The following is a 21803-nucleotide window of genomic DNA, read 5'->3' as shown; positions in this document are numbered from 1 at the left end:
AAAAATAAAAAGAAAATAAGCAACTTGGAGGAAACAGACAGGCAGCAAAAAAGAAAATGCCTTTTAAAATACAGTATGTACCTATATATATCCCTCAAAAGGATGTTAAGATTTTGTATGCATACAATTACAAGAAACTATAAAAGTGAACATTCAGAAGACCAGAGAAAGAGAGAGAATATGTCTGAAAACTAAAACTACCAGGCAGAAAAGGTTGGAAAATAACTGAAATTTCCCAGAAAATAAGGAAAAAGAGAAAGAAATTGAGAGCAAGATTTACTTTTTTTTTTAAAAAGTCAGAGAACCTTTCCAGTAGACCCACTATCTGAATAACTGTTTCCAAGAGAAAAAAGAGAGAAAAATAATAAATATCAGAAGTGATGAATAATAATAAATGTCCAAAGTGATGAATGAGTTGTTGCCATACTGAAAAAGTCCAATGAGTACTCAGCACAATGGATAAAAGTGTGTTCTTTATTAAAGTGTCTCCAAAAAGCATGTCACTGCAAAACAGGAACAAGGAAAGAGTATACAAATTTCTGGGGAGGAGGAGAACTGGTAGCATTTAAAACCAAAAACAACTCTGGCCAGTTTGGCTCAGTGGTTAGTGTTAGCACACAGAGAGAAGGTTCCTAGGTTCGATTCTGGTCAGGGGCACATACCTCAGTTGCAGGCTCGGTCCCTGGCCCTGGTTGGGGTGAGGGGTGGGAGGCAACCAATCAATGTGTTTCTGTCGCATCAATGTTTCTTTCTCTTTCTCTTTCTTTTTCTTTCTCTTTCTCTCTCTCTCCCTCTCTCTCTCTCCACCCCTTCCTTCACCTCCACTCTCTGGAAAAAAATCAATGGAAAAAATATCCTCAGGTGAGGATTGGAGGTAACAGAAAAATTTTTTTAATAAAAAAAATAATAAAAACAGCCATCAGAATAATTTCTGACTTATCGACAGGCACAACAGGAAATGGCCATGGAACAATGACTTCAAATTCTGAAGAAAAGAATTTTATACACAAACTACAGATATATTGCTTAACATACAAGGTCTCAAAAATCTTTAACTCTCACGTAACTATTCTCAAAAAACTACTGGAGATGTGATCTAGCAAAGTGAACAAACCAAATAAAAGGGAATGGAGAGGTGCAACACAGAAGTTGATGAGGGAGAATAAGAACAGAAAAAGGAGATCCAAGAAAAACAGGTGTGTACCAGATAGAGAGCAGTGGTACAGATTGGAGCAATGTGATTTAAGGTATCTTCATGTGGTAAGGCTGCTATGAAAAAGATGCCTATTATTCTACCCTTTTAAAAAAATACACTGATTGCCCGGGCCAAACTTTTATCTATACTTAACCATGTGTTAACGAAGCTCCATTTCTCTCCTTGGTGCTCTGCTCTCTGCAACAGCTAAGAATTTCACACGAGAAGAGTTCAGCTTTAACCTAACTCTTAAAATATATAGAGCTCACTCCCACAGACCACTCTAACTGAAGGTTCTTTAGCCAGCCCATACCACAACCCCATCAGATAACTGTAGAGTCCTGTTTCTCAGAATATGTTCATGATCTTGCCCACTGGTTTTCCCAATAAGGGCTCTAGTAGAAATTCCAGGAAGTGAAAGCCAAACTATAACCCAGAAAAGGTGTTCAACTTATCTTCTCTTGTTCAACTTATCTTCTCTTGGGAACTTCATTTAACAGTAGTAATACTATCCTTTCCTTACATACCTAAGTTTTTAGTTTTTCAAAACTAAAACACATAGCTAAAAGAGACATACACTGGAGATTAAATTCTAATTATACTATTTAAAAATACAAGGGAATGATTAACACAAAACTCAGGATGGGGGCAAAGAAATATATGATCATGAATACATGGGTTTTCAGTCTATTACTCATTTATGCACATATGTACTTTATATTTTTTCTACATATAAACATTTCACAACTTAAAAGGGGAGGAGTTGTAAAAAAAAGTAGTCGGATAGCCAATTATAATCACAGAAGTGTTTTTGACCAGTAAAGTTTTTAAATTTTCAATTTTGTTGTTAAAACATTTACCTTACAGATATACTAACTCAAGTATGAAATGATATAAAAAGGTTATTGATCAGAGCACTGAAATAGCAAATGGTTGGAAACAGCCTAAACGTCAATCAATATAGAAATATTATGTTCAAGGCCAAACCATGTAACACCTATCATCAGAAAAAAGTGAAAGCTTTGTGTTGATATGCGATGCTCTAAAAGACATATTATTAGGCAAAAAACATAATGTGCCAGAACAGTAGAAATAGTTGGCTACCATTTTTTTTTTTTTTTAAAGAATATGCAGCCCTGGCCATGTGGCTCAGTTGGTTGGAAAGTCACCCTGTACAGCAAAAGGTGCAGGTTCGATTCCCAGTCAGGGCATATACTTAGGTTGCAGGTTCGATCCCTTGTCAGGGAGCATACAGAAGGCAACCAATCGATGTTTCTCTCTCCTCTCTCCCTTCCTCTCTCCAAAAATCAATAAATATATCCTCAGGTGAGGATTAAACACACACACACACATTTGCTTGTATATATACAAATCTCTATGGAAAGATAAAAAATGACAATGCTAGTTACCTCTAGAGGTAATTCACCTGGACGGGATCAGCTGAGGAAACTTCACTTTGTATACTCTTTTGCACAAAATTTGAGTTTTGAACAATGTAAAGTACTGCCTATTCACATATTTTTTTAAATAGCAAATAAAAAGCCATTGGACAATTTTAATTCCATACAAGATCAAATAATTATCTTTGAGAGTTTAAAATATAAAAAGTTTTCCTAGGATAAAATTAAACAATAATTTACCCAACCAAATTGGCCTTATTCATTGTACAAAATTAAGCCAAATACACTATGCATATGTTTATATACACTAGATTATATCTTTTTAAAAATATATATATATCTTTATTGATTTCAGAGAGAGGAAAGGAAGGGAATAGAGAGATAGAAACATCAATGATGAGAGAGTCATTGATCAGCTGCAGCCCACAACCCGGCCATGTGCCCTGACCAGGAATCGAACCCGGATTGCCTGGATCCTAGGTTGAAGCTCAACCGCTGAGCCACGCCCTGCCGAGCTAGATTATATCTTGATTCTGAAGCTATATTATCCAATTTGGTAGCCACTAGCTACAGATGGAATTAAATTTCAAGTAATTAAAATTATATTCAAATTAATTAAAGTTTCAAGTTCATTTCCTTAGTTAGACTAGTCACATTTCAAGTGCTCAATAGCCTGTGCGGCTAGTGTCTGCCATGTTGGATGGCATTATATATAGAACATTTCCATCATCACAGAAAGTTGTCTTGAACAGCCCTTTTCTAGAAGAATCCTCAAAAAACTGATTAACAGAGGATGCTCTGGAGAAATAGGTGGCTGATGATAGGTAGGAGATACGTTTTTCATAGTAAGACAGGAGTTAGCTTGTGCAAGGCAGCATCCTTAATGTTTTATGTTAACTCACTGAATCCTTAATGTACACTTAAATGTAACTGAATTATTTTATAATCCTAAGTATTTTACTTAAAATATTTTAAAACATTATTCTGAGAATAGAACCACAGGCTTCACCAGATTGCTAAAGGGATCCATTTAAATTTCAGACCATGAGCATGTACTAGTAATTCAAGAAAAAATTAACAAAAATAATTAAAAGCTAGCTACCATTAACTATAAACCAAAATCCAAGAGATTTCACAATCCTAAGCATTATTTTTAAAAATCAAGTTTACAAGCTCAAATGAAAAGAAAAAAAAAAAGTATTACTTCTCTCCAATATGCCACTGCCCATAACCATCTGGTACATCCTTTTAGATGTGATTTTATATTTAACTTGTGTATAATAATGACCTATACACTAGTTTTATTCTTAAGGTAGGAGAAGTTTACTAAAGATAAAGAATTGGACTTTTTAGTTGGGTTGAGAATTTGTTTAATTTTTTTTTTAAATCCTCAACTGAGGATATTTTTTCCATTGCTTTTCAGAGAGGGAGGGAGGGAGGGAAACACTAGTTGCCTCCCCCACATGCAAGCTGACCAGGGCTGGGGATGGAGCCTGCAACCAAGGTAAGAGGTATGTGCCCTTGACCAGAATTAAACCAAAGAAGCTTCAGTCCATGGGTCGACGCTCTAACCACTTCAGAATTTTTCGTTTTTGAACAGAATAGTAATAAAGATTGAGGCCAGAACCTAGTTTTGATTTCTAGCTGTCTCACTTAAGAAATATGGGGCATTTGGGAAATTTTTTTAAAAAATCATCTGAAATATGAATTTCCTCACCTATACAAAGTATCCTAAAATATTAGGAGGATCAGGGAAAAAACTACAAGAAAGTAGTTTTATCTTTTCAATTAAAACATCAAATTTTCACCCAGCTAGCGTGGCTCAGTGGTTGAGCATCAATCTATGACATAGGAGATCTCGGTTCGATTCTGGTCAGGGTACATGCCCAGGCTGTGGTCTCAATGCCCAGTGGGGGGCATGCAGGAGGCAGCTAATCAATGACTCTATCACTGATGTTTCTATCTCTCTGTCTCCCTTCCTCTCTCTGAAATCAATAAAGATATATTAAAAAATAATAATACCTACCTCACAAGGCTGCTTGCAAGGATTAAATTAATATATGTAAAGCATTTAGTGTGGTACCTGCCATACAAAGTGCTACATTTTAGCTATTATTAAGAAATAAAGATCCATCTACATTAAAAATAGATGTAACAGACTGTGTTTGAAAGGTCATTTTTATTAAGTCAGTTGCTGGAAATCCAATGCTGGTTAGATTTGTCATAATTCCACAGAAACTTACTGAACACAGTGTGACTAAAGTACAGCTTCCCATTGTTTCTATGGAATAATGTATCACAAGTTCCAACTGGGCAAAAAAATCTTATTTTTCTGACCACATTCTCAGGTTCTAGAAGTGACTATTCAGTTCATAAGAGACTAAAGTGGTCCTTTCTTTTTTTCCAGGCACAAATAGGAGCTTTTGAAGAAACATTAGTGATTTTTATGGTAGAAGTGGAAAGCGTATCTAAGGTTTGTGGATCAGATGCTTCTTGCTAATGGCCAAAGACTGATAATCAAAAGGAAGCTTTGTGAATGTCCTAGCAAAGAGAGGAAAAGGTGTATATACTATATATGCATGGATATACCTGCATGCGACACATTCCTGGAGTACTATAAACTTTATCTAGTTCTGCATAAATAACAAACTGTCATCTCAAAATACTCATTAAAACCTCAAAATCAGCCCTCACCAGGTAGCTCAATTGGTTAGAGCATGGTCCTGGATACGCCAATGTTGTGGGTTGGATCCCCAGTCAGGGAACATACAAGACTCAACTAATGAGTGGATAAATAAGTGGAACAACAAATTGATGTTTCTCTCTCTCCCTCCTTCCTTTCTCTCTCTAAAATCAATCAATAAAAAATTTTTAAACACACACACAAAAACATCAAAATCACTGTAAGATATCTTATTTCCAACTATTTCACAGGTTCCTTGTTATGTCCAGGACTGTTGATAATTCTATATTCTTAACTGTAAATTAAACAGAGTATTTTATTTAAAAAATTTGCCTAAAATTTTGTCCAAATTGGATTAAGTTTACATAATTGATTTTAGGTTATTCTCTACAACTTCAGTGTGTAAACTGTGTCTAATTTCTAAAATGAATTTTTCCTGCTGTAAACTGTATTTTGAAACTGAATTTTCTCCATGTCAAACAATTATGCATACTAGTAATTCAAAGTATAAAATGAAGTATAACTTGAAATATAAACATGATTCACTTAGTTGCTTTATGAATGAATTTTGATATACTGAGTTCTTTCATTAAAGCAAGAATATGCATATTAATTTGCAAGCTCTGCTTGTCAATCAATAGTCTTTGGTTAAAAAAACACTGAATTGTATAACAACGTATTTGTCAATGTGCATTTAAGCCTTATTTACTTTATTAATAAACTCTTTGCAATACAAAGCATGTTTCTAAAGGAAACAAATCAGCTGACCATCCGAGTGGATTCCACTTCTGAAATTAATGTACAGCTTTAAAGATTGGGACACGGTGTAAAAACAAGGAAAATTATATACCTAGTTTAACTAAAAAAACAAAAAACTTTAATCTCTTACTTTAAAAAGAACTACAAGTAAAAAAAACAAAAAACCCACAGCCCAATAATAAAGAATACGGAATGAAGATAAAGCTAAACAAACGACCCACTAGACAAGAGGGCCTGAAGAAACTGCCTTGCCATCTTTTCATCAACTAATACTGTCTGATTTGATCCAGCCATAATTCAAATACCAAAAGAATAAAAGAAAAGTACTGTTTACCTCAATGTTCAAAATTCTGCCATATTACCTGTAAAAAGGAAAAATGCTTCTTTTCATTTACCCTATCAAGCTTCTCAAAAAATTTAATTTACTGAACTCACAAACGCACTCGAGAAAAAACACACAATATAAAATTGAAATGACTGACATTTTATGTAATTTACATACATTAAAAAAGTCCTCAAATGCCTATGAAAGGTGGGACAAGCAGGAAAAAAAAACATGCCTCTTTAAGTGCTTATTATACGCAGCAGAAAAGCAGTAAGGAAACTCACAAGCTAGCTAAAATAGTAATGAACAAACATGTTTTTTTGGTAAACTTCAGCAGGGATACCTCAACTGCAACCAATACTAATCAGTTGCTTAAAAAAAAAAATCCCACTATTTAAAGTTGTCAGAAATAAATCTAAATAACTTCCAGACAAGGTGCATTAAAAGTACTAAAAATACGCATTTTCACTAAAAATGAACATTTCAATACCATTTTATATACATTCTCAAACTACTATAGTTTCAATCTGGCTTTCCACTTTCACACACTTTAGGTTTTTAGGTTCCCTACTCCCCAAATTTAAATGTATAGTATCCAAATCATCCTGGGACAGCACTAGAACAACTACTATACTGTATCACTGACTGAGAATTAAGCTCACCAAGCATTTACATTAAACAAGATATAGAATCACATCTTGTATAACTTTGTTGGTACAACGTCCTAAACATATCAGGGTCTATAAATATTTACTGACTCAAAGTAGTCCTTCAACACTTTGTAGTTCTGTTCTGTTGAAACAAAACTGCATCACTTTGCAAAATCTAAAGGACCTAAATGTTACTGAAATTTCACGGAATTCATTACTGTTTAGAGGTTTTAGCCGTGCCACTATTACCAATGTTTTTTAATGACACTGGTACAGTGGATACGACAGCAAATCCAGTCAAAAGTGAACATCAGAACCCATTAAAAAGGGTTTTAAGTTAAAATCTTACATACTTCTCCTGTCTTTACCTATGTAGTCGACCTAATTTCCAGGAATATAAATGAAAGCTGATACCAATAAAAGAACAAGTAATCGAGCAGAAAAGCTCCCTTAAATTCTGGCAACAAGGCAATAGTGTACATCAGCGTAATGAAAAAACTTTTTTTCCCTATTCTAGAGGCCTTTCCATGACTAGTTTTTGAAATATACGGTGTCCCAAAAAAATCTATACACACTTTAACAGCTGGTAGCTCAATTTGTTTCCCTCTTCTCAGATTTAACCCACTGGAATTAATAATTATTCACAGTGTGTATACATTTTGGGGGGACACCTTGTAGTGATAAAAGACAAAGCAAATTGGTAGACCATTACCAAAAACACAAACTAGCATTAAAGATAACAAAAATATCTGGCAGCCCAAGTCTAAAACTGGTTCCAGAGCGTCAAAGGTTTTCTAGTTAATAAATTCCATCATGCCTCTAAAACAATGTCACTTTAGATGTGACATTCCTACAACAGCAACAGAGGACTAGAAGTTTCAGTGAGCCAGTGCTGGCAAACCCAAACTATGACCAAGATACCCTCTCTTTTGGGCAGTAACTACAAACTTTCTGTTCTGGGATCAGCTTGCTTTAACTAAGTTTAAAATGGTGCCTAATTTGAGAGGAAAGCCTGTAGAACAGATAGAGAGAAAATAAGTGGAAAATTAAGTTTCACTTCCAGTGAAGTGTGTCTTTAAAATGTTCTGGACAGTAAAAACTCCTAAGAACAGGACCTAGACTCCTTAGCATTCTCTGAGGCGTGCGCACTGCGCGGAAAGGATGAATGAATGGAAGACAGGCGTGTGTGAAATGCAGCAGGTCCGGCCGGCAACCAGACCCGCCGCAGCGATCAGCAGGCCTCGCTCCTCCCTCTTCCCTCCTCCATGACAGCCCAGTCTCAAGCATGGAGGGGCGAGAACAAAGTGATCCCCCTTCTCACCACCACCACCACCCGTCATCCTACTCTGAGAGCTTTACCGCGAGACACGGGGTTCTCCTCCCCACCCCAAACCTTTCTCGCCTCCCCTGCCGCCAAACCCGCCAACTCGCGGGCGCGCTGGAGTAACATGCGCTTGCCCCGGTCGGCTCCCCTCGGCGAGGTCGAAGCTTCTCCGCGCGTGCCGCCGCACCACTCCCGCCCAACCCACGCTCCGGCAACGCGCGCCCACCGGCTCTCTGGCCACCGGTCTAATGAGGACCGGCGCGCGCCCCGCGCCCGAGCCCCTGGGCTGAAGGGAGGAAGAGAGGGAAAGACAGCCCCAGGGCTCCCTCCTCCATCTCATTCCAGGCCAGCACGCCGCCCACCCTCTCTGGGGCTCCCGGCGCCCGCTCGAGCCAGGCTGCGTCCTCCTATCCCGAAGACAATCCCCACACACGTATCGCAGGGTTCGGATCACCCTCCACCCATGCGGGCCACCTCCCGGCTCCGCGGGAGGCGCCGCGACGCCCCTCCCCCACTCCTCTCCCCCAGCTCTCGGGCCCCCACCAGAACGTGTGCGCTACACGCTGCCACGGCCAGCCTCCCGGGCGTCCCCAGTTGCCCACCGGGAGGTCAGGCCCAAGAAGAGGGGGAGGGGGCGGCAAGGGGCAGCGTGCGCGCCGGGAACGCCGTCCCGCGGAGTCCCGCAGTCCGAAGGGAGACGGAGCGCGGGGACCGGTGGGGGTGGGGGCCAAAGGCAATACTCACCGGTTCCACAGTCGCCATCTTAGATCGATGTGATCGCACAACCGCTCCTGAAGGGGGGGTGAGAGGAAAAAAATGAGATTCAAACCGGGTTGGCTGGTTAATGTCCACGTGACGGACGTATCCGTTTGGCCTTGGCTGCGCCTGCGCAAGACTGCGGCTGCGTGGATAACGAGAGGCTTCTGGGAAGTGGAGTCTCTCGCTCTCTTTCGCTCTCTTTTAAGGGCAAAGAAATTTTTTTTTAAGGACTGGTCACGTGGTCGATGGGTAAGGTGCGCGGTTCAGCGCGCGGCGGACACCCGCGTGCTGGTGGGTGGTGTTCAGTCCTCTGGTCTACCGCCTGGGTGGCTGCTGTCGCACTTACTGCCAGGCATGCCTACTGTGCCCTTTGTTGCCCTGTCGTCCCATCTTCCCCGGAAGGTTGGGCGCTGCGGGCTCAGTGCGCACACTAAATCTTCATGTGTTCAGTTGCGGTCCTAGGACAAGTTGCTTGTGTGTTTTATTTAATTTTCTTTTGACTTCCCACCATTTTCTCTCAGTTTCAAAAAGCGGCGGCGGCGGCGATGGAGCGTCAACCCTTCCCCGTCCCCTGGCCCCGCTAACGCCGGTGGTCACTCGCCATCGCTGCGAAAGGGGTGGCGGAAGCGCCCACCGTACCCACTTGCCACAGGTTGGCGGAGTGCACCCGACAGCTTTTCCTGTCCCAGATCCTAAGATTAAGACCTCAGGGCTAAATCTTGAGTGGAAGTAAAAATTATTTGGAAGTTCTGTCCTCTCGATTCCACTGTTCTGCTGTATAATGTGAACGGAAATAGCCTAAGTCCAGGTGCCAGCCAGGGAAGCCACTCCGGGCCCCGCTGACTGAGCCCTGGCCTGGTCGTAGGGAGTCGTTAGGCCGGGTCAACTATGACTCCACGTTGACTCACCCTCCTTAGGCGAGTGACTTAATCATTCAGTCCTTCAGCTTTTTCATTTATGAACCACAGCTGATAATACACTTACCTCACATGGGTGTGCAGGGGTAATGATTGTAAACCGGCTTTGAAAATGCATCAGACTCTGTAAATGCTTTATAATAAGCAACCCCGTGCCTGCCCAAGGATCAGCTACTTCCCCTCCTGTTTTTTAAAATAAGGCTTTAAAGTTTTTTTTACTTTGTTTCATGATCATGTACACAAGTGCAATTTTAATGTTTCAGGACTTTTTTTTTTGGAAGGGAGGGGGATGGGTGGAGATGGAAGAGGGTATAGGGGGGATAAATGGTGATGGAAAATATTAATTTTTTAAATAAAAGACAATTTGTTTCTTTATAACTGTAGCTACCCTCAGTAGGAGCTTTAATCTTCAGGAAAATATTGTTATATTTACAACAATCACCGGCAATTAGTAATTTATCCCCAAGCTGGCATCCTTTATTTCCTTTCCCTGTAAGATCTCAAGACAGTGTTATTCTGCACAGCCTGATTATTAATACAACAAACAGAAAGAGAAATCTAGTAGAACATTACTATAAGGTTCTAATGAGAAAGACATTGTATATTACTATTTTCCATGCTTCTTAGGAACGTTAACACCAAAACAGCATAAGCAGGCTGCCTGTGCCTGCCTGCTTATAGTGTTACTGATGCCCAGAGCTGTGTCATACCTATTATTGAGTACATAATGGTTGCTTGAGTTGACTAACACATAATTGAGGCTGTATAAGATCTCAAAACCATTGCCTGTTCATGTTTTGATTTACCTGGATTGTCAGGCGTGATTGCTGAAAGCTATTATCTAGTCCACTTAGCTCTAGTAGGTGTAAAGTAGACGGAATTCTAAAAAATTAACTGATGAATGGACTTCTACTTACAGAGACTATCTGTAACTAGTAACTAGTAACTATTATAGTTACTTAAACTATCCAAAGTAATTACAGTTGACCTCAGTGGTATTTTCTGTTGGTTAAAAGTAGTATCTGGTTACCTTCTTTGAGGGGATACTATAGATGTACTATTTTCACGATGCTGCTAGGTAACAGAGCAAAGAATTAAGGAGATTTCAGTACCTATATGGGACTGAAAGCCAGTGATTTTCTTAAAACTTTTTTAAATGATAACTTCCATTTTATTAACTTTTCTCTTGATGAAAAATTCCCACATTTGTCAATCATCCTCATACTTTTACAATACTTATAAAATGTGCCCACTCTTTATAATTTCATTTCTCTCCTTTTTGTATACATTTTGTTGCATGTGTTTTATGGCACATTCATGTGTCTACCTAATATCACCATTAGATTCTACCATGACAAAGATTTGTGATTAGATATTTATCTATGTATGTATGTAGTTGTTTTGTTTTTGCCAATCGGAAATATACACAGCAGAAATTTTATACTTTTTCTCTATTATTCTGCAAAAAATTACATTTGTTACCTTACTACCATATTTGTGCTTATACTTAAAGAAAAGAGCAATAAAAAGACATATGAAATAGGACATGGTATTGAAATACTATTCTACTTGATCAAGTTATCTAGTTTAATACATAACTACTTATAGCTCAGCACCGTATCATGGTAACTGTTATTTATAAGCCTGGAATAATTGGTTATCATTTAGCATCTGTAAATAGTCATAACCTTTTCTGTACCTAATATAATCAAGCTGCTATATTATTAGTCTTTATAGATTTAACATGGTAAAATACTTTAATTTGATAGAACATAAGTTGCTTTTATCATGTATTCTTTGTCATTGGATTATTTGTTTTTTCTAAATAACCAAAGTCATTGTTTTCTGGACATTGTTCAGTTATTTCATATTGATTATATCTGTTGTGATCAATCCCTCAAAAATATTACTGCTGCACTGTCTACAGTTTAAAAAAAACAACAGGCCTCAGAATTTTAGACATTCTGTTTAGATTAGATACCTTTCTTAGTCTCTGATCAGTATTAAGCAGCCATTTTTACTTAAGAGAGTAGATTTTGAGACAGAAGATATGAAATTGCATAATAAATCATCCTTAATATTGCAGTATTGGGTCTTAACTTTAGATATAATGTAAAGCAACCTCTAATTAGCATGAATATTGGTGTTATTTTTTTAACCTTGTTCACTCTCTTTTTAAACTTGGTTATTTTTGTTGTTGTTGTCACTTTCTACAGTGATATTTCCTTAGGAAAGACCAAAGATGATGGCTTCTAACAGGATAATTTTGAATTACAATTGTATAATTTAATATTTAAGAACATGAGCTCTGATGTCAAACTATCTTGGTTATAATCCCAACTGTATCGCTTACTGTGTGACCATAGGCAGTCTCTTTATGCCCCATATTTGTCACAAGTTAGAAGAGCATAGTAATAGTGTTATCTTGTATAGTTAGTGTAAGAATAAATTAGTTAATCCATGTAACATGTTTAGAATAGTTCTTGTAAGTACTCAATGTTAACTATAATTCACATGATACAATATTATGACATAAATTTCTTATTTCTACTTTTTAGTATAGTATAATATGCTTAAGAATTCTTTTAGGCAGAGAAACAACCCCAAACCATTATCTTTAAGGATATTCCAAGCTTTCAAAGTAAACTAATATTTATTGATTTCCTATAATATACCAAGTATTTTTCATATTGATTACTTCATTTGACCTTGATAACAATTACGTGAATTAAACATTATCATCCCCATTTTATAGATAAGAAACAGGCTCAATAAAGTTAGGGGGACACATGCAAGTCTACACAGCCAGTGGTGAGCTGGAATTAAATCTAGTTCTCTTGACTCCAAACTGCTTTCCTCTGATAGGTTCTTCCAAATGCCTTTCTCTTTAAAGGACTTCTAATACTATACTAAATTCATTTACAAAACTGACAAACCATTCGAGAAGTACTAAGTTAGTAATGGGAAATGTGTAATTGCTGAAGGCTATTTAAAGGACATGGGAAGCCCAGGCACTTCCTTCCTGGGCTGTAAGATCTGTTTGGCATCCTAAGTCATACAAATATAAATAGTTCAGTACCCATACATAGGCATGTGACTAAGAACCAAAAGGATGCAGCTAACAAGCACTCATTCACCTAATGAATGAGCTAGTCACATAGTTCCTTCCCGCCTTTCATTCTGATCTCTGTTCCAATGCTATAGCATACCCATTACTCTTTATCCCATTATCCTGCTTTATTTTTCTTCGGACCACTTCATAACCCTAGCTCTAAACCCAATATTATATTGAACATTATTTAATTAATTGCCTGTGTCTCCACTAGTAAAATATTAGCTTCATGATGATTTGTAGGTAGATTGCTAACAAATATTTGGGAAAAGTCAAAATATAATTTTAAAAACTGCACAAAAGTCTGGCCTCAAGACTAATAATGCAAGTAATAGAATTACTATGTGTAGAGCACCATGTTAATCAGTTCACATGGATTGATAATACCTCATTTTATCTTCAACATTCTGAGATAGATAAAGAAACTGAGGTTAAAAGGCTTTCCCAAGAAGACGGTTTTGTCTTCAGGGCTCTTTTTTGTTTGTTCTGTTTTATTTTATTTTTCTTGCTCTGTTTTTTTGTCTTCAGGGCTCTTAACACTATATAATATTGACTAGATTGTAATTAGACTGCCTAATCAGAAAGACTATTGTCTGAAATAATGAGAAAGAAATACCCTGTGAAAAGTATGTGAAAAAATCATGTAAGTAGTATACTGGGCCAACAATAAGGCACTTACCAAAATGAACTCAATTTACCTTTAAAAATTGAAATTAGGAAAAATTAAAATGTTTGGGACAATATAAGTAGTCTTTAGTAATAACCCACAAAATTGTAAACATCCAAAATTCAGAGATTTGGCTGGAACTCCTGGGAGACACACTGGATTTTCACTGCTACATGCTTAAGTGCTTGCATTAAACTTGTCTAAAGAAAGGAATGTGTTAATGGGTAGGAATTGGCCTGCTTGCCATGTATAAAAGAGGACTCTAGAACAACAGGATTTGATGATCTGTCTCTAGCATTGTGCCTGGGACAGGGTACCCTGGCACAAAAATATGGATCTCTGGCCCTAGCTGATTTGGCTCAGTGGTTAAAGCATCAGCCCAAGGACAGAAGGGTCAGGGTTCAATACCTGCGAAGGGCACGGACCTCTGTTGCAGGCTCAATCCGGGGTGCCTGCAGGAGACAACCAATTGATGTGTCTCTCTTACATCGATGTTTCTCTTTCTCTCCCTTTCTCTCTCTCTCTGAAAAGCAATGGAAAAAATATCCTTGGGTGAGGTTTTAAAACACACACACACACACACACACACACACACACACGGCACACAGATCTCTGCTCCTTTGGCCCTCATTGGGAATGGTTTGACACCAACTATACAACTAATTCACTTTGTTTTGATTCCCAGTTCACCAAGCAACCATGTGATAAACATATCTTCCTGTATTGATTTGTATGTGTGTAAGACTGATATGGAAACATGAATATCCAGACTACAATAGTTATATTGCTCAGATTCTTTTTTTTAAGATTTTTTTTTAATTTTTTTTAGAGAGACAGGGAGAGGAAGAGAGAGAAAAACATCAACGTGAGAGCAAGCATTGATTGACTGCCTCCTGCACACCCCCTACCGGGGATCAAGCCCCCAAGCAACCCAGGCATGTGCCCTGACTTGGAATCGAACCAGCAACCTTTCGGTACAGGGGACGATGCCCAACCAACTGAGCCACACCAGCCAAGGCTTAGATTCTGTTCTTTTAAATGGTACTAAGTTTTTCAGTTTGTTTGTGTGTGTGTGTGTGTGTGTGTGTGTGTGTGTGTGTGTGTGTGTAATGCTCTATGAGTTTGACTGAGGGAACGCTACCCCACCCCTGTGGACTGGATTTAATCTGTTTTCTAGGATTGTGATGATGCTCTGAGGAAATGCCAATCTATAGGAATTGTCTGGGTAGCTAATCAGCCTTTCCCAGGACTTGCCATGTGTTTTTCTACTATTCCAACTGCATGTTTAAAGACCTGTGAATTAGGAATTTTTTGTTCACCTGCCTCTAAATTCTCATTTTAATTTTAGAGTTTGGGAGATGCCAATCCTCATTTAGCATATTGCTTAAAAACAGGGATGCACTGAAAATTCTCAGATATGGTTCTATGTGTTTCAAATAGTTAATGGGAAACCATGATTATTGTTTTATAAAAGTAAATGAGCCCAGCCAGCGTGGTTCAGTGGTTGAACGTTGACCTAGGAACCAAGAGGTAACGTTTCGATTCCAGGTCAGGGCACATGCCCACATTGCAGGCTCTATCCCTGGTTGGGGGCCTACAGGAGGGCATCCCATGGATGATGTTTCCCTTCTATGTTTCTACCTCTATCCCTCTCCCTTCCTTCCCTCTCTCTTCCCCTCTCTCTAAAAATCAATAAAACATATTTTTTTAAAAGTAAATGATAAAATAATAGTAATAATACCTCAAGAGAGCCATTTTTATCTTTTGAAAAAAAGGAGAATTCTTTATTAAAGACTTGCTATTTGGGGAGTACTTTTGTCAGTTCTATGGATGCATTTAGTACAAATGGATCAACAGCATTCAGAGCTATGAATTGGAAAGTTAGGAAACAAAGATTTATAGTTATATCAGTACCTGAGATTAGAGATAATCAGCTTTTAAGAAGGGGAAAGGTTTTGATCCACATATGTGTATTAGCAACTAGAGTATTTAGCTCCTAAAAACTAACTTCTGAGAAATGACAAAATACCATTCTGGGCAAACTTATGAAACCAAGTTTATTTATTTTTTAATTGAATCTATTGGGGTGCCATTGGTTAATAAAATTATACAGGTTTTAGGTGTACAGTTCTATAATACATCATCTGTATAACATATTGTGTGTTCACAACTCCAAGTCAAGTGAAACAGTTTAATTGTCAGGAAATTTAAGGAAATGACACCTTAAAAAAAAATAATCTGAACTTGCTTAAAAGGTTTTTTTTTATATTCTTATGTGCTTCCCTCCACCAAGGTTGAGAGAATTTATTCAGATGAGAGTTAAATGTGATTAATATTTTGTTCAGGTTAAGGAAATATGGATCACAATTGAAATTTTAAAAATTATTGTTAATTTATTCCCTTTGGTGATTTTTTAATGTATTTAATTTTATGTAATGGTTTCATTTTAAACACAATATAACAAACAACATTAAAGAAAACGTGTAGGGTTTTTTAAAAAGATAAATCTTTTCTACTATTCTAATATATCTACATACCAACATTTTGTGCTTTTATCATTATAGGGCACATTAAATTTTGAACTCTGCATATTTTCATATATCTTACTGCAAATATTTTGGATGTTGGTTATAGACTGGATAACAATTTTTAAACATTTTGCTTTGAAAAGTTTATCAAACTTACAGAAGAGTTGCAATAGTAACTCCCATAAACCCTCCTACAATACAACAAACATGTTGCCTTGTTTCTCTCAATCTCTTATTATGTCTGAGCCATTTGAGAGCAAGCTGCAGACAAAATGACTTCTAAATACTTCAGCATGTTCCTCTTAAGTATAAAGACATTTTCTTAGAGCCATAGCATAGTTCATGAAATCAGAAAATGTAATATTGATTCAAAATATGATCATATAACCAATATTCAAGTTTTTCCAATTGTTCCAATGATTACTTTCATATAATTTTCCAAGTCAAGATCATGCATTTCATTAGTTGTCATGTCTCTTCCATTTCTTTTAGTTTGGAACAATTGCTCAGTTTGTCTTTTGAGACATTGACACTCTGAGGAGTAAAGGACAGTTGTTTTAAAGAATATCCTTTAATTTGATCAGATTCCTTTCCTGTGTCAGTTCAAAACTTAGTGCTGATAAGGTTATTGTGATCTTGTGTTGATGCAACACTTTTGGATTTGCCCATTTTGGGCAGAAAAATACTGCATAAGTAATATTGTGTCCTTCCTAGTGCATCATGCCAACATTGATAACATCAATGGCTTCAGAAAATTCCAAGCTAATGGGGCCTGTCTCTCAGAATTATGGAAATAGTTAATAGGACATGGAGTTTCCAGGTGCAAAATAGATGGGCAGCCAACAAGGGTACTACTATTCAATTTGTACCATCAATGGTGGAAAATAGGGAGGCTGAAGGCAGCTGCACCAATAAAACATCACAATCTTTTGCCGAATTTCTAGACCTGACCCAGTTTTCAGACCCAAAATCCATTGACTAAATCCAGTTGGGTGCCCAGGAAAAAGGAACTATGGACAGTAATGGGGAAATTATTTCCTCAGTCCTTCCCCAAATGGGTAAATAGCTATTTGAATCATTGTACACTTTGGAAAAGGGAACACTCAAACATTTCTAATATTTTTGAATTTAGATATGGCTTTACATTGATACCCAGAGCCCTGAAGTGTCATCCTGGCTCCCCTCTCAGAATGAGGACATATGGTGTTCTGGTAATAAATGGAATCCTGCTCAGGGTCGAGGTCACCATGAATCTACTGTACCCACAAATCCACACGATGGTTATTTTACCATTCACCAAAATGTGTAACCAGAATAGACATACGTAGTAGTTGGAACTTTGGCTTTTGGAAGAAGAGTTACTATAGTGGGGAAGGTCAAGTGCAAACCTTTGAAACTGCCCCCCAGTTAAGACAATAAGGCAAAAGCAATATATTTCTGGGAAAGATAGTAATAAATATTATCAATTTTAAACTCAAAAGAATGCAGGTTGGTGGTTCCCATAATATTTTTATTTAATTTACAAGGTTAGCCCAGGCAAAAACTGGATAGATCCCTCAAAATGACATTAGATAATTGAAATTCAACCAAGTAGAAACCCCAATTGCTGTTGCTATACCATACATAGTATCTTTGCTATAGCAGATTAACATGGCCTCAGGCCTGGACAGCATAACTCAGCAGTTGAGCATTGACCTATGATCCAGGAGATCCTGGTTTGATTCCTGGTCAGGGCACTTGCCCAGGTTTCAGCCTCAGTCCCCAGTAGGGGGCTTGAAGAAGGAAGCTGATCAATGACTCTCATCATTGATATTTGTCTCTCTCTCTCCCTCTCCCTTCCTCTCTGAAATCAATATACACTTAAAAAAAAAAGTATTAAAAAAACAAACATGACCTCAGTACATGGTAGACATTCATTAATTTGGTGAAATTTCTTTTCTATCCCTATCCAAAATGGGGATTAGAATGCTTTGCATTTGCATGGACAAGGTAGTATACATTTATAATTTTGCCCTTAGGCCATATTATGATACAGTAGATACTTCTATCATAGTCTAATGAGGTTTTGAATGTCTGGACATCCTGTAGAATATCACATTGACCCACTATATCAATGACATTCTAATCAAACTGGATGGACAAAAATGGGCTAGCACTTTGGAGACCTTGGTAGGACATATGTGCACCAGAGGGTGGAAGATAAGCCCTACTCAGATTCAGAAGCCTGACACATCAACAGAATTTTTAGGGGTCCAATGGTCAGAGGCATGCCAGGATATGCCACCCGAACTAAAGACCTCACACCTCTCAAATTGAAAAAGGAAACACAACATTAAATATTCTTCAGGCTCTGGAGGCAGCATATTCTATATCTGGGATCAAGTGATAAGAAAGGCTGCTATCTTTGAGTAGAGCCCAGAGGATAAAGGGCTTTAAAGCAGGACCAGACTGTGGTGCAAACAGCCCTGCCCCTTGGGCCGTATGGCCCAGAAGACCTGTGATGTGAGAGGTATCAATGGTAGAAAAAAATGCCATGTGAAATTTTTGGCAAGCCCCAGTGGCACAGTCACAATGCAGGCCTCTGTGGTTCTAGAGCAAGGCCATGCCATTTGCAGTAGAGAATTTTACTCCCTTTGAAGAACAATTTGTGGTATGCTGTTAGACCCTGGCAGAAGGAAAGTACTTAACCGTGGGATACCATGTGACCATATGGTTGCAACTGTCCACAATGAGTTGGGTTCTATCAAACCTATCCCACCAAGTCACAACATTAGGCAGCCTAGCAATAATTCAGGATGAGATGAAAGTAGTACATCTGTGATCCAGCATAAGCAGAACCGGAGGGCAAAAGCAGGTTGCATCAGTACCTCTCCTTCAACTTGCACTGTGGTTGTATGGGAAATTCCTCATGATCAGCTGATGAAGGAGGAAAAGCTCAAGCTGAATCATGGCTAGGTCAAATCAATATGTGGTTGCAGGCTGAAAATAGAAGCGTCACCACAGTCCACAGGACTATGGCCTTAAAAAACACTGGTGAGTGAAATTCCTCCCAGTGGGTACATTGTACACTGGGTCTTTCACTTTGTGTGAAAAGATAAGTGCCCCACATATAAACTAATGGTGGTGGTGAACAGCTTGACCAGCTGAACAGAGGTTTGAAAGAAGAAATATTAGATTAGAGTCAAGTACATCTGGGGTAGAGCATGTGGATAAATGTGAGAATGAACATAAAGTATAAGGATCTTTATGTCACATGTTAATGTCCACTAGAGAGCATCCACCATGGAAGAAACACTAAATAACCAAGAAAACAAAATGACCTGGCCACTTGATATTAGCCACCTTCTGTCATTAACTACCTCAGTGCTTGCAGAATGGGTACATGAACAGAATGCCCCTGGTGGCAGGGAATGGGAGGCTGTGTATGGATCCAAAAAGATGAACTTTACTTACCAAGGCTGATCCAACTACTGCCATTGGAAAATTCCAAGTTAGCAGACAAAAAAAGGAGTGATCACCCCGTTAGAAATAATTGACCCTGATGATCAGGAAAAGAGAGAACTGCTATTGAGCTGGGGGGGGGGGGCAGGGAGGATAAGCTTGGGGCCCAGGACATCCACTTGAGTGCCTCTTGGTACTTCATTGCCCAGTTTTGATGGCAAATGAACAAATACAGAAACTCTGGCCAAAGAAGGACATGACATCCTGAGAATCAGACCCCCAGGATAAGGACCCTGGGCCAAACCATGGGAAAACTACCAAGACCAGCAAAGGTGCTCTCTGAGGGGGAGGAGAATCTTGAGTGGATAGTGGAGGAGGGAGATGATGAGGTTCAGCTGCAGTCCTGGCATCGGCTGCTGTGGCGGTGGCTGTAATTGCTCCCATTCACCTTCCACTTCTAAATTTCCCTGAAAAAATGGTTCTACTGGGATCCAGGAGGAGGTGTTCCAGAATGTACTTGAAGTGGATCTGAGCAGCATAAGAGTTAAGCTGTCAATACTCTGATAAGCCACTGAGATTCCCCTTTAATGAATGGCTTATTGCCCCAAGCTTTGAGTCAGAGTCTACTTTCCATGAAACCCAACCAGCAACAGATAACAGTTTAAAATTTTGAATAGCTGTAATTTGAGATATAGGTGCGGAGGAACAACTATACTTAGTATATTTTAGAGAAATATTTTTTTAAAGTCATTGATCCTAGAGAGAGAGAGAGGAAGGGAGAAAGAGAGAGACACAAACATTGATTTGTTGTCCCACTTATTTTTGCATTCATTGGTTGATTCTTTTTTTAATCCTCACCTATGGATATTTTTTCCATTGCTTTTCAGAGAGAATGGAAGGGAGAGGGAGAGGGAGAGGGAGAGGGAGAGGGAGAGGGAGAGGGAGAGGGAGAGGGAGAGGGAGAGGGAGAGGGAGAGGGAGAGGGAGAGGGAGAGGGAGAGGGAGAGGGAGAGGGAGAGGGAGAGGGAGAGGGAGAGGGAAACGTTGATGTGTGAGAGAGACATCAATTGGTGCCTCCTGCACATGCCCTGACCAGGGCCAGGGATCAAGCCTACAACTGAGGTACGAGCCCTTGGCTGGAGTCAAACCCAGGACCCCTCAGTCCTCCAGCCAATGCTCTAATCACTGAGCCAAACTGGCTAGGGCCATTGGTTGATTCTTGTATGTACCGAGACGGGATCAAACCCTCAACCTTGGTGTATCAGGACAACGTTCTAACCAACTGAGCTACTGGGCCAGGGGCTTAAAGAAACATTATATACCAGCATTTTAATTGACCTGGAAAAGTTTATGATTAAATTGTAATTGTGAATAAACAGGAAAATGTATAATGACATAATTTTTCATAAAACCGTGAGTACATATATAAGCTGAATATGTAAATCAAAGAGTGAAAAATACTAAGTTGCAATGTAACACATCTGACAACTTAAGTTGTGATTTCCATATTTTTTTCTAAATTGTTATATGAAGAATTCATATGTCCTGATCTAAAGGATTATTATTGCTATTTGGGATAATACAGCTTCAGAATGTGGCTGAATGTTATATTTAGATGGAAAGCTTACTCATTTCCACATTTGGAAGTGCTAAAATCCTAAAATTATACTTATGTGTTATTTATAATGTTCCTGCTACTTTTGCTTGGACTGAGAACAGGTAAAAATTCAGCTTTCAGACAAACTTACACTACAATCTCCAATCCCCACCATCAGATTGTAGCCCTTGGCTGCTAGGGCAAGACTTTCCCCATTAAGTGACATTATTAGTTCAGAGTTCTTCAGAGAAACAGAACCAGTCACATATATATATATATATATATATATATATATATATATATATATATATATATATAATTGACTTACAGGAATTGGCTCATGCAATTATAAAGGCAAAAAAGAGTCACAATCTTTCATTTGCAAGCTGGAGAACCAGGAAAGCCAGTGGTATAATTCAGTTTGAGTACAAAGTCCTGAACGGGGG

General features: G+C 38.5%; 1 protein-coding gene across 1 annotated transcript in view; it reads right to left on the bottom strand.

The window, feature by feature from the left end:
* Nucleotides 1-9150, bottom strand: part of EIF4E (eukaryotic translation initiation factor 4E) — a 33261-nt gene extending 24111 nt beyond the window's left edge. Inside the window, exon 1 of the mRNA XM_087826489.1 lies at nucleotides 9081-9150. Coding sequence (XP_087682615.1) covers nucleotides 9081-9098 — 18 coding nt within the window. The 5' untranslated portion in view covers nucleotides 9099-9150. The remainder of the gene's footprint in view (nucleotides 1-9080) is intronic.
* Between the last annotated feature and the right edge of the window lie 12653 nt (nucleotides 9151-21803).

This window comes from Miniopterus natalensis, chromosome 1, assembly GCF_054644295.1.
Source record: "Miniopterus natalensis isolate mMinNat1 chromosome 1, mMinNat1.hap1, whole genome shotgun sequence".
In the NCBI taxonomy this organism is placed as follows: Eukaryota; Metazoa; Chordata; class Mammalia; order Chiroptera; family Miniopteridae; genus Miniopterus; species Miniopterus natalensis.
The sequence above is the reverse complement of the archived record's forward strand: the minus strand, read 5'-3'. Positions and strand labels throughout refer to the sequence as shown.